We start from the raw sequence: 14,516 nt of genomic DNA, 5'->3' as shown, positions 1-14,516 counted from the left end.
CTCTTCTGCCACCTACTTGCCTGCTCGCTGTGGGTGGCCCTGCAAGTTCCTTAACCTCTTTGGTTTCTTCATTATGCGTCTTAGTGTTTACCTCATGGCACTGCTGTAAACAGTAAGCAAGTTAATATTCACAAAGGGCTGGGAACAGTGCCTGGCACATACCAGGCCTCTATGTATTAAATATTATTTTTGTTATGTTGTGAGGATTAAATATGAGACCACAAGGAACACACGAGGTATGAAGCCTGGCATGTGGCTGACATCCAGATGTCAGCTCTTAGCGTATGTTTGCGGTACTTACTGTTACTTAGTGTTATTTAACGGAACAGATATTCAGGTTCTTAAACGGTGTCCCATTCCATCTAAGCAAGAAAGATGAAGTCAGAGATACCAAGACTGGCCACCCGCGGGAAGAGTACAGCCCAGGCGAGGCGGCTGATTTGAAAGAGTCCAAACAGTCTGTTCCTTTTTTGCTTTTCTTTGGGTGGCACCATGTATCTGTCTGGCCATCTTGGGTGTGTATTGCTTCTCTTCCTTCTTTATCTTTAAATTAAGAACACATTTGCTTATTCAAATGAAGCAAATTCAAGTGTTCCTTGGATGTTGAAACAAGCTGTGAATCTAAAAGAGATAGCAGCCATGAGCTAGCCTTCCAGGAAGGAATTTATTGTTTCTTCCATTCATATTTCACAGGCGGCTTTAAATCACTATTCTGTTCCGTAGCACTGTCTTCTTAACCCCTGTGAGACGGGAGTCTGAGCCACATGATGGTTTTTCTCCCCTGACTTGTGGCACATTCAGAATCTCATCCTGTTCAGCACAAGCCATGGGAACTGTTACCTATCATCTGTGCACCTTCCTGGCCCTGGCATTTTGACAGTAATTGTTTCCAAAGATGTACCTACCTCATAACGATCTTCAACAACATCTTATAGGAGTCCTTGGACTCAGATCTTTGGAAGGAGAACAAGATTCATGGAGATTGACTGTACATCTGACCCCTGAACAATGAAGCAGTTAGGAGTGCTGATCCAACTGTTGAAAATCTGCGTGTAACTTTTGACTCCCCGCAAATTTAATTACTAATAGCCTACTGTTGACCTTCAAGCCTGTGGATAATAGAAAAGAGTTGATGATGATGATAATGATGATGACATTCTGAATATGTATTATATACTGTATTCTTATCATAAACTAAAAAAAAGAAAATGTTATTAAGAAAATTGTAAGGAAGAGAAAATACATTTATAGAACTGTACTGTATTTGTCCAAAAAAATTCCACATGAAAGTAGACTTGCACACTTCAAACCCATGTTGTTCAAGGGTCAGCTGTGCATATTAGTGAGTAACCATCTATAATTTATCCACCACTTAGGGTCTAGACTTGGCCATCAAGGCTCCTGATCTTCCACTAGGCACCTAGACATGGCTGTCTACATCTAAGGCAATATTCGTTTTTCAGTCTAGCCTCAGATTCCTTACCAACCCAGAGCTTCAGGCAGTTACTTTCGATCCATATGACTTGGCATGAATTGACATTTGAGTTGACACAAATACACACACTCCATGCATAAAAATGATTTCCTAATTACAAACGGTATATGAGAGACTGTGTTGCTCACACCCCTCCTTACGGGGGAGCTGGTTCATTCCCTAGTTTGATGTCACTTAGGGAAATGGAGAAATGCCTCAAGGTACCTCCTGTTTTTCTCTGGCTCCTTGTCTTTAGTGGACCTTGTCTACATCCCTCCACCATCCTTGTGCATAACCCGATGAAGACGGCGCTCTGTTTCAGCCTAACTTCAGGGACTCCTCAGGGTCTCTCATTGCAGTTGCTCAGAGCTCTGATTTTTCAGCACAAACCTTTATCTAGTGGGTTTCTATAGCCTGAACAGCTATTCTTTCTAATCCACCACTGCAGGTTTGCAGGAGACTGTCAGCTACCGATGCTCAGGCACCTCCATTAGACTCTTGGTAAGATGCCGGGGCAGCTGCTTCCTACCTGGGAATGGCCTCTCCTGTTTGGGGACTGGGAAGGGTTTTATAGGTCATCTGCATTTTGGTAGAAAGACAATAACTTCTAGACTGAGTGACGACTGAAAAATGTCCCCACATCAAAGAGGTCAGTAAAGATCATAATATCGGGTTTCTTTTCTGGATCTTTTTACGTTTAGCTATTTCCTACTCATGTTTATACGGGCTGCAATGTCATCATAGCACACGTATATATAAACAGTAAAGATCATTGTTTTTGTTATTATCTCAGATTTAAGAGTAGTAAATTCTTCTTCTCCTCTATTAAAAAATGGATTTAGTCTCTGCCAAACAGCATGTGATATTTCTGTAAGAATATGAACACTTGGCAACCCTCTCGAGTCTCCTTCCTCTTTGGGAGCTTTGCACTATCACTTTATTATCAGTCAATAAACTTTGCCCTGCCACCCACAAAGAAAAGAATATATGAAGACCAATGAAACAATTTTGGTTTCAACCCCCTGCTAAACTGAGGGGACTTTCTAACTCCTTCCTAGCTGAGCATCTCTCCCTCCCCTTGGTTCTCTTTTTAACTCAAACCTCAATAGTATCAGCTGGCTTCCTAGTGCCATTTTCTGCTCCTGCACTCTGGCCTCATGACCAAATGATTTAAGTCATTTGGTTTTCCCACAAAAACAAGGTTATACTGGATTCAATGACTAATTCTTCATAGGTGTGATCCCAAAGACAATATTAAACCAATTAATCATAACCTATATTACAACCAATATGTCATGGAGTCTAACAACTTGAAAATCTACATAAAGTTCTCTTTATGGGAACACATCAATATATTTATATATGATACAGTATAGTGTAATAAAAAGTAAAATCTTCAAGACTTTGCAACTTCTGCCTTATTTGTAAATGCCACAAATTCCAGGGTTATGAAATGCAGAGGTCAGAACACCTGGGTGGCTCAGTTGGTTAAATGACTGCCTTAGGGTCAGGTCATGATTCCATGGTCCTCAGATCAAGTCCCACAGAGGGAGCCTGCTTCTCCCTCTACCTGTCGTTCCCCCTGCTGTGCTCTCTGTCTCTCTCTGTCAAATAAATAAATAAAATCTTTTTTTTTTTTTAATTTCTGTTATGGAAAAAAAAAAAAAGAAATGCAGAGGTCTTCTCTGTGACAGTATTAGGGCTATTTGAACAGACTAATAATAAGACATTAAGTTTCTTAATGGCTGTGAATAAACCAATCAAGGTTTGGTTGCTTCATTAGACATTTTTTTCTCTCTGTGAATTTATTTAGAGAAAGCAAATGTAAAAAGTGTTTACCATGTGAGGAAGTTTCTGTGATTAGTTCTGTTTTGGGTTGAGGAAACTGGAGGTATTGACAGGAGGGTTTCTTGTCCGAGGCCTTGGCATTAATAAATGGTAGAAACAGGATTTCAACGTAGGCTGTGGAGTCACAGGGCTTCGTGGGAGTACAGCGTTTATGAGATGAAAGGACTGAACATGAAGTCAGAACCCTCGACTCAGAGCCACCGTGTGAAGCTAACATCTGCGTGATCCTCATTCTGTGAGGCAGGGTCTGGCTGGGGTCAGTCCCAACTGCCTTCTCTTACAGAGTGTGCATCATTTCCTCAAGGTTCCCTCAATTTTCTCCCAGCTTTCCATTCTGCTTCACTGGCACCCCAGAGATTTCATTTACACTATTAAGATTAATTTTGAGTAGCTATCACTCACATATTTGATATAGTAAGAAATAGCTTCGTACTAGTTATTTTTGAATTTCTACCTAATAAGCATTTTACATTGCTTCAAAACATAGCATCAAGTACAATCTTCAGCATTATGGGGAAAAAAGAAGACAGTGAGGTTCTAGTGAACTGCCCCTTCTTTTTCGTCCTAGCACAACTCTGTGCGTTCTTCTAAACCATCCACCTTCACACCACAGGGTCCTGTATAACCTTCAAATTTACCTGGCAAAAAGGATTGCTAGTGTGGAAGTGATCAGTATGTAGACCACCAATCACCTATTTCAGAATTTCTAAGTGTTTTCCACACCAAATTTCTTATTTACTTCTGGGTTTACTTGGGTAAATCCCATTCAATGTTATTAGAATTCCTAGGATCTCACATTCCTAATCTCCAGATTTTTTAAGGAAGATTTTATTTATTTCACAGAAAGAGAGATAAAGAAAGCAAGCAGAAAAACAGAGAGAGAATCAGGCTCCCCATCGAGCAGGGAGCCCGATGTGGGACTGGATCCCAGGACCCTGGGATCATGACTTGAGCTGAAGGCAGATACTTGACTGACTGAGCCTCCTGGGCGCCCAAGATGTTATTATCGATATAGAAGATTTTATAAAGATAATAAACGGGGCACCTGGGTGACTCAGTGTGTTGGGCCACTGCCTTCAGCTCAGGTCATGGTCTCAGGGTCTTGGGATGGGGCCCTTGCATCGGGCTCTCTGCTCAGCAGGGAGCCTGCTTCCCCCTCTCTCTCTGCCTGCCTCTCTGCCTACTTGTGATCTCTCTCTCTCTCTGTCAAATAAAAAAAAATTTTTTTTAATACAAAAAAGATAATAAGCTCCTTTTATCAACCAAGTTATAAGAACAAAACAGAAATAGCTTTTCTAAAATTAGGCTTCCTTTTGCATTGCTGCTGTTCTTCCCCATATGGGCGTGTGTTTAGCTCTCACTTTATACTTCTTAGAGTTATTTGCATCCTAACAGTTTGTGATTTAATATAAAAATAATTACATTAGCACCTTTCATCCTTAAGTGCTGAATAAAGTCATGCATTTTCTGATACCAGAGGAAGTCTTCCATGAGGGAGTGCCACATGCTGTCCATCTGTGAGGGAGGAGAAACACTGGTAAGGGAGGCCAAACAACCCTCCCTCTCCTCGAATATAATATAGTAACACCACTAACCTCCTGATACATAGATGTTATATTTCTCCATTTTATAAAGCATGCCTCTATAGGATGCCTCGGATAAACTGAAGGAACTAATTCTCTTATAAAATCTTACTCATAGCTGAACTTCTGGAAAAAAAGATTTTACGTTTGATGTTTCCTTTCTCTAACAGACCATGAAAACAACAAGGGAGGCATGTATCACTGCTTTGCATTCTGTATTGTGTTCAGAGCAGTTCCGTGAAGAATAACATGTTTGGAACGGGAAGCGTCTGTGTTGGTAGCTAGGGACACTGCCACGCCACATTTTACTGGGCAGCCCACCCTGGACCTGACGCCCTAACCAAACACAGCTTTCTCTCTCTTGTTGAGGTGACTTTATAGAAATCATTGGCGAACTGGGAAAAAAAAATACATCTTAATTTTCACATCTTTCGTTAGGATGTAGAAATGTGAGAAAGAAAGAAAAAGAAAGAAAGAAAGAAGGAAATGAAATGAAAGGAAAGGAAAGGAAAGGAATTCTATAATTTAGAGCCTAGGGGGTGATTTTATTCCTTAATTAAGGAAGGCTTAAAATATGCCATGCTGGTTACAAACTTTTACAGGGCTTGACGCTTGTGTAACATCTTGAGGATGTGTCTAACAGTAAACGTCACTTTTTTTTTTAAATCATACTACCTAAAGTTAGTAATTCAGCATATGCCATCAGTTTTCAACAAATATTATTTGATGAGGATAGGGAAATACAAAGCTTAGAAAAGAATGTGTAAATTAGAATGTGTTCTAGTAAACCTGTGGTTTAAATCCATAGCCAAGGTCTTTTCACTATACTGTCAAAGAACTGTGAAATTGTGTGCGACTAATACCCCCAACACAGGTGGCTAAAATACCAGAACATCTATTTTTAAAATCTGGCATTTAGGGGCATCGGGGTGTTCAGTCAGTTAAGCTTCTGACTCTTGATTTTGGCTCAGGTCATGATCTCAGTGTCGTGAGATTAATTCTTGTGTCGTGGTCTGTGCTGGGCATGGAGCCTACTTAGGATTCTCTCTCCTCATCTCCCTCTGCCTCTACTCCCTTACAAAAAAAAAATCTGGCATTTATCCTGGCTTTTAAAAATCTTTGGGAGAAATTCTAAAATTACTATAAATTGAAAATTATAGTTTTTCCTACTATTCAGGTCCAACACTCCCATAGTACTTCAGTGGTATTGACAGAAATGCCCAGAATGCATAGCCAACAAGACTAGCAATCTGGAGTAACCTATTCTTTTCCCGGGACTGAATTTAGGATATCCAGAAATCTTGATTAAGCAAACTGAAAATGATTCTTTAAATATAGGAGATCCCTGCTATGTGGTCCCAGCTACACCCCTGGGTAGAAAAGATCTAAAAGTAGTTGCTGTTAAGGATCCATGTGAGCTCCCTCCGCTGTTTGGGGAAGTAATCACAGGAAGTGTCTTTGTGTTGCTGCTGTTGAAATTTTTAGTGTGACTCCTGTCAGCAATTGGATAGCACAAGCCCAGATACATTTTATTTTTTTAATGTTGTTAAAAAGTATATTTGGATACTTACTCATATGTTTCTTAATTTCAATTCAATTAACATATAGTGTATTATGAGTCCAGAGGTAGAATTTAGTGATTCATCCATATCATAGAACACCCAGTTCGTCAACTGCCCTCCTTAATGCCTATCGCCTAATTACCCCATCCCCTCGCCTACCTCCCCTCCAGCAACCCTCAGTTTGTTTCCTAGAATTAAGTGTTGCTTATGGTTTGTTTCCCTCTATGTTTTCATCTTGTTTTATTTTTCCTTCCCTTCCTCTATGTCCATCTGTTTTGTTTCTTAAAATTCCACATATGAGTGAAATCACATGGTATTTGTCTTTCTCTGACCGACTTACTCTGTTTAGCATAATAAATACCCTCTAATTCCATCCATGTCATTGCAAATGGCAAGATTTCATTCTTTTTGATGGATGAGTAACAATCCATTGTACATATATACCACCTCTTCTTTATCTGCTCATTGGTCCAGGGATATCTAGGCTCTTTCCATATCTTGGCTACTGGGAACATTGCTGCCATAAACATTGGGGACCAGATACCACCTTTTAAATGGCTTTAAGCAACTTGAGGTCTGAGATCTGTTTTATTTAATCTTATATGGACAACATCAACACCACTTTCCTACTGCTTAGCATGGTGTAGATGATTATCAATAAGTAATCGGAGATAGGCATGGAGATGGCTTCACTTCTCACGCAGTGTCTTTGTGCAGAGACCAAGTTGCAGAAGGGAAGAAATGAAGTTTGAAGTGTGCATTCAATTGAGAACTGTTGTACTCCTAGCTTATTCCATAGGCATTTGAAAACTATGTACCATCTTTTTTCCCCCTTTGTTGCTAAGACTTAGTTATACCATTACTGTTCCTACAGCCTGAGCTGCCACCCCTTGTGTAATTCTGTGTTGTAAAGCTAATTGGACAATTAGCTTGGGAGAAGCACACTTTGTAACCTTTGAGTTAACAACTGTGCCAACACATCAGAAAACTCCAAGGGTGAGAACACTTGCAAAACATGCCTTGATTATATTTCAGAAACTGTGCCCCTGAGCACAGAGACCTAGGAAGCTCTTGTGTAGCTTCTCTGTAGCTCCACTAGCTGAATCTGTGCAGATCTCAGAGCCTGGATCATCAGCCCACTCCAGAGGAAGGGCCTGTAGTAGAATGGCTACTCATCACAAAGCCTCACAATTCCCAACAGAACAAGTTCTAGTCTTCCTTTAAACGAAAGTCCTTGGGTATTTTGAATAGAGAATGAATAAGGAGAACACTTATTGTCCGGGAGAAGTATGGCGACAAAATAGCAGATATTTGTCTTATCTCTGAGAATAAATGGGGCAACTAGCATTCCTAGTGCTTTTCAGGGCATGACTGTGAACTTAGCAAAAAACTGAATGTGACTTAAAAGCAAAAGTCGCCACTTGAAGAACTCCTCATTTTCCCCTTTTTCTCCCTTTGCATGCTAGACTGCCTGTTTTTTATAACATCTCAGCTTTCCTGTCTGTAAAATGGGAACTGTATTCGTTTTCTATTGGGCATAGCAAATTACCACAAATTCAGCAGCTTAAAACAGCACCCATTTTTTAAATTTATAGTTCTGTAGGTGAGAGGTCCTGGAAGGCATGGCTGGGTTCTCTGCCTGGGTCTCAGAAAACTGAAATCAAGGTATTTGCTGTAGCTGTGATCTTGTTTGAGGCTTGTGGTCTCGTCAGAGTTCACGTGGTTATGGCAGATTTCAGTTCCTTGTGGCTGTGGATTGAGGTCCCACATTTTTGCTGGCTTTTAGCGGCAGGCCATCCTCAGCATCTGGAAGCTACCTACATTCTTTCCCACTTAGCACCACCCCCATCTTGAAAATCAGCACAGAGAGTCTCCCCCATATCAAATCCCTCTCACACTTCAAATTCCCTTTGCCAGGAAGAGCCCAGATCCATTTAAGAATTTACTTGATTAAGGAAGGTCCACTGAGGATAATCTCCTTTTCTTAAAGTCAACTGATTTAGGGTCTTAATTAAAATCCCTTCACAGCAGTAATTAGATCAGTATTTGGTGGACTATCTGGGAGAAGATGTGTATACCAAGGGATGAGAATAGTGGGGGTCATCTTAGAATTCTGCCCACCACAGGGATAATAATAATAATAATAATACCATATGGTATTGTTAAATGGATTAAGAGAGATACGTATGTAAAACTCTTATCATAGTTTCTAGGAGAATGTCTCAGTAATGGGATCCAGTATCACTGGTGTTTATATATACCATATTTTCTTGCCTACATGGATTTTTGAATTATAGTATTATAAGCACTTTAGAAGCATAATGGAATATGTTGCTCACTATTTGGACACTCCACAGAAAACAGAGATGCAGGGGCCATAGTCAACAAACTCATAAAACCTCATGATGTATTAATTCAAATTATTTAAAAACACTGCAGTTAAAAAAAGAGATACCAGGATATAATTTACATTGGAACTCAAGCCCATATATAATGTAGCATAAAATGAAGTATGGGTCTCTGCTTTTTTTTTTTTTTTTTTGCATTTTAATACAAAAAACGCATCGCAGAGTCCATGCCTTAAACACTGACATTTTTCAGAAAGAATTGTTTTGTTTCTACTCATGCCCTGAATATAAAATGAATACTTCAAATGCGCCATTCATACAAAGGCCTTTATGCCCCCTTTCACCCGTCAATAGTTCTGGTCTAGAATAGGCAACATTATGCAATTCGGTGATCCTGCTACAACAATGAGAGTGCTTCTCACAGGCTGTGGGAAGAAAGACACCTAAGGGGTTAACAGTAATATTTTGCAAATTGAGGCAAGTGAAGAAAAAATACATTAGCATAAGAAAAGGTAGCCTTAGGGAATTTTCCACTCAATGTTTGGTACTAAGAGCTCTATGTTACCGAGAAGGAGGATAGAGAAGAGAAACCCTAGTGTCTATGCATTCTTGAAATGCATTGCCATTGTATTCATTCTACGGGTAAGAAAGACCTCATAGTTACAGAGATGGAAAATAGCTCTTTTAAGTAAAATAAATAAATAAATCAAAATTGGATATATTAAGAAAAGCATGTTGACTCTAGTACGGTAGAAAAGCAAGAGGACTCCTCCATGATCAGTCCCAAAAAGATTTCTTAAGTATGTCAGGACTAGCTTAGAAGTGGTTTGAGATTAAAAGTGAAAGTATTAAGCAACAATTTCAGTTGTGAACTGGAATGGGCCCCATAGGTCTGCAATTAGCTCAAATTTTACAGGTTTTAACCCATTTCAGAGATAGTAGCTAATTCATGGTACCTGAATATAGTTAGTAGTTACTTCCCTTCTTTAAAGATTGCTTCATAGGAAATGCCTACTTTTGAGTTATGATTGTTTGTGCTTGTTAAAATATTCAAACTAACTGATTTCATTAAGCTAGAGACCATACTAATGCATTGTTACCTATTTCTATGAAGATGTTGAGCTAGGTTTTGATTCAGTCTTTTCTTTACTCTTATGAACTGACCAGTTTTGTTTTTTTTTTAAAGACAAAGATCTTTTTCATTCTGAATTTCATTAGATTTAACACCACAGGCAGCAAGATTATCCAAATAAACTGTGGTGCATTTCATTAATAAATTGAGAAGGGACAGCTTATTTTAAGTAAATGTTTTATGATATTATACACTAATAACTAAAGGACAAAAGGGGGTAGCAAAAGAATCTATTGCTTATTTCTAATAAAAGTCTTTCCAGATTAAGACAGTGCAACTTCTGTGTTTTAAAAATGGTAACAAAGATCAAAGAAGATTGTCCAATTCCTGGAAAATTTGTCAAAATGCTGATAACAAAGTTATTTATAAGTCAGTTGGTAAGGTCAATTTTAGGGAATCACATGTCAGAAATAACTGAGAAAATTATACCATGATCTATACAGATTACTAATTTTCAAATCTTCTCTGGAATAATGGGCTACCCTTGCATTTAAACCTTGATTTTCCTTTTTTTTTTTTTTTTAAGATTTTATTTATTTATCTGACAGAGATCACAGGTAGGCAGAGAGAGAGGAGGAAGTAGGCTCCCCACGGAACAGGGAGCCTGATGCAGGGCTCTACCCCAGGATCCTGAGATCATGACCTAAGCCAAAGGCAGAGGCTTTAACCCACTGAGACACCCAGGTGCCTCTAAACCTTGTTTTTCTTGTCCCTGCTTTTATTTATTTACACATGAATATTAAAGAGGTAGAAGTGATGAAGGTTTCAACTTCATCTCTGAAAAGATGACAAATAGATCTGTTTTCCCAACACAAATAACTCTGAAGGACTTGATTAGGAAAGTCCTAAAGTAAAGCTTGAGGGAAAAGGAAGGGGAGGATTTAAAAAAATGTACTAAGTATTTCTTCTGATGCTGAAATTATAATTCAATCTTGCTACTTTTCGAGATGTTATGAATATAGCATCCCACATCAATGTAAGTGAAAAATGATTTCCAAAACTGAAGTGAGATACTTTTGATAATCCAGATCATTGTTTCCCAACCCAAGTATGGAAAACTGAGTAATGATTGTAGACCAAAGGCTTTCCATTATAAATTTGACACCCCTATTCCCCTTGCTTATTCACAAGATGTGCCATCCACTGCCTAGTTCCTGGGGTAAAGGAGCCCGTATAGAAAGGCCATTTGTTCAGTGATAATGGATCATTTCAATGTACATGAGAGAGTGTGGGGGTTATTTTTTTTATGTGGGAACTGGTCCTAAACTAAAAATATTTTATCAATGTTCTAAATTATGCTTTCTGAAAGGAATTTTCAGATTTACACCTTACCACAGGCTGTCTATAACCCAGTTTTTCCTACATTATTGCCACCACATTTGCTAATTCTGTGAGGGTAAGATGAAGTAAAAAGAATTAGACTATTTGGGTCTGAATAGCAGTTTAGGATGCCTGCTCATTATCAGACAGAATCATAAAAACAGAAAGGAGTTTTGAAACTATGGGCTACACTCTTCCTACTACTAATATTTCTACTTTTACAGAGAGGGCAAATAAAGCACACAGAATGATATTTGCTTTACTTCTTGCATTTTTATTCTCAAATCAAGAATCAAAATGTTATGTTCTTTTAACTGTATTTACCATCTCTTACTTCATTTCCCAGCCTGACTTCCTTTTTGACTAGGAGTACAGACTGTTAGACATGCTGGTGCCAATTTACCTGGAAGTTAGGTTACATAATTTTTCTTTCTTTTACAGTATGGAGAACTAAGTCAAGCCTCTATTGATAAAATAAGCCACAGATACCAAAACCCATGGTAAGCACATGCTAATACATTGTTAATTAATTATTTAGCTAATTAATTGATGTGTTTCCTTCTTAAACTAGTAACGTTTTTTTTGTTTGCTTGTTTTTGTTTTTGTTTTTACTTTTGAGTGTATTACAACTTTATTTCTTTTTATATCAGGTAGGTTTCTTTGTAAAATCACGAATTTTTATTCCTAATAAAAACATAAAATTTTCGTGGCCTGTTAGGTTTAATTAGGGGAAGGAAAGGAGCAAGGCAGGCAGAGAGTAAGCAACCATGAGAGTAAGCAAGTGGAAAAAAAGAGAGCCAGCGGCAGCTATTGAGAACACCAACTGGATGAGTAAGGTAGAATTAACTATATAAATAATTCTGTCTGTGAAATAGTAACAACACACTTTTTTTTTTTTTTTTTTAAACCCATTTCATGCTGTTGGCCTAGAAACTATCATCAGGGGTAACCTGGGTTAATAAACATAATCCTACTGAAGTCACACAATGACTTGAATTCGTGCTATCTTAAGGCAAACTAAATTAAAAATGTCTTACCTCAAGGTATGTTAAATTATGGTAAAAGAGCAAAACCTAGGCTTATCACCTGTAATTCTGATTCCTAAGTGGGAAGGAATCAATCAGCATTGTTCTTATTTGCAGATTCAAAATATCTTTGTTATCTTTAGATTTTTGATAGTGAGAATTTCTGGAGCCTCTTTCACTCATTTTTATTTGTTGAAGGACACAGCTATTATCATGAGCAAAATGAATGAATTCCAGTCTCCTTCTGCTTTGCCACAATATAAGCTGCCCCAAAAAGAGAAAAGCTCTCAAACCCCATGTCAAAAGCCTACTAGTTACCACAGCAGAATCCCAGGACAAAGAAAGATCTCACTGGGCAATTCCTATAACTTACAAAGCATATCTTATGTTTAAACCACAGAGAAATAGTTACAGTTTATTGTTTGCAAGGCACATGTTATTAAAATATCAATTTAATTTGTTCAAATAACACTGCAGGCATCTATCTGTAAGTGCTCTATGAAAAATTTTTAAACCAAAGAAACCCATTAAAAGTCACTGAAAATCAAAGAAACTTCTACAAACACTGGTAATATAAGTGCGAAAATTTACTGCATTTATTTTAACATTAAACATTAGAAAGGATCTGGGAAATACTTAAGCTCTGAACACTTTCAGAATATGAAAGAATGTTAGCTATATTCATTTCTAGGGAATATGATATGGTTTGTGCCAGATCAGGACATGTAAACGTTTATAAACAAAGACCTCATACTCAACTGGGAAATTGGAGATTGGATGTATATTTGTATAAATTATAAAATCAGTTTGCGTATGTAAAGTGCCAAATGCATAATGAAGACAATTATCATTACAAAATGATAATTAGGAAAGTTCAGAATTTTTTAAAAAAGTATAATGATGACCCCCTAGATTTGCCTGTAACCTCTGGCCCAGGTCCTACTTTTAACTAGTCAGATGCCAATATCCTGAATGCTGCCTCTCTCTTGAGACTTCATCCATATCCACTGTTTTAAGAGGCTTCTCACCCAAGTCTCTGGCTGGGAGGGAGCTCTTGAATAAGACACTGACTTGGACAGGCCCAGGTGTGCCCCACTACCTCATGTTCTCTAAGTGGGACGAAGAGCCATTTCCTTTCTGGACAAGGTTAGTGCTTTAGCCTCCCATTCAGTCTTCATGCCCTGTCCTCCTCAATCAATGGTGTTCACTCAATAAATCTAGTATCTCCTATTTGAAGCATAGGTCGATTCTGTGGCCACAGGGGTGAACTAGACAAGCCCAACGTATGCTCTTCTTGGAATTTGTATTTTAGCGGAGGAGACAGACATTAAACAACTATATGACTTTTAAAAAACATTATGCTGTGTCTCATGTTTTTAAATAACTTTTAACCTTACACATATAATTCATGCTTGTGGCTACAAATCAAACAATATAGAGGTTTATTAAGAAAAAGTTAATATCATACCGTATCCCATCCAGTTCATGATTTCAGTTGGATTTTCAAGAAAACACATGTTTTCAATAAATGAAAGGAAGGATTTGAGCTGAATTTTCAAGAAAACACAGGCTTTAAATAAATGAAAGAAAAGAAGAAGAGATGATATTTGCTGTTATCATGGAGAATAAGAATGTATTAGGCACTCTGTTGAAGCAGATTTTAACATCATCTTAATTTTACAAGTGAAGAAATTGAATTTCAGAGGTTCAGTTACATGACCAAGGGTCACAGCGTTAATATTCCAGCCAAGTTGACCAATCCTATTGACCTAGGCTGGGATCTGGGCTTAGACACTTTAAGAGGGCTCTCTGAGAGATACCGCTGTGGAGCCAGGATTGAAGACCACTCCTGAAGCCTGAAGAAGGAAGGGCACTGAGCCTTCAAAAGTGCCCGCACTGGGGACAAGATGAATGAGAGCTACAGAGGGAGAAAGGAGCCTTAGAGGAAGGGCCTTTTAGACAATAGAATGCCATAAAGCCAGGGAGGAATTTTGAACAGAAGTGCTTAATACAAGGAAATGGAAATCTAAGAAAACAGTGACAGGTAAATATTTGGAAGTTAATAGTCCCCTCAGAAAAAGCACTGGAGGAAGAGTAGGATGATCTCAGTCAATAAAACCAGCACAAAAGAGTTTCTGTCCGAGAAAAAAAAATAATTTTTGCCTGTTGTCATAATGGAGGTGAGTCCACTGTGTTTGGGGGCCCAGAAGTCCAGTAAAGGACA

At 38.3% G+C, this 14,516-nt stretch overlaps 1 protein-coding gene across 2 annotated transcripts in view; it reads left to right on the top strand.

The window, feature by feature from the left end:
• CUNH4orf45 (chromosome unknown C4orf45 homolog) overlaps positions 1-14,516 on the top strand; it is a 98,179-nt gene that overhangs the window by 42,360 nt on the left and 41,303 nt on the right. For both annotated transcript variants that reach the window (XM_013048286.2, XM_004777322.3), the window contains exon 3: positions 11,709-11,767. In XM_013048286.2, the coding sequence (XP_012903740.1) occupies positions 11,709-11,767 (59 nt within the window). The remainder of the gene's footprint in view (positions 1-11,708; positions 11,768-14,516) is intronic.

Source organism: Mustela putorius, unplaced genomic scaffold (assembly GCF_011764305.1).
Source record: "Mustela putorius furo isolate JIRA1106 unplaced genomic scaffold, ASM1176430v1.1 tig00000056_pilon_pilon_pilon, whole genome shotgun sequence".
Taxonomy (NCBI): Eukaryota; Metazoa; Chordata; class Mammalia; order Carnivora; family Mustelidae; genus Mustela; species Mustela putorius.
Note: the sequence above shows the minus strand (reverse complement) of the source record. Positions and strands in the feature narration are given on the sequence as shown.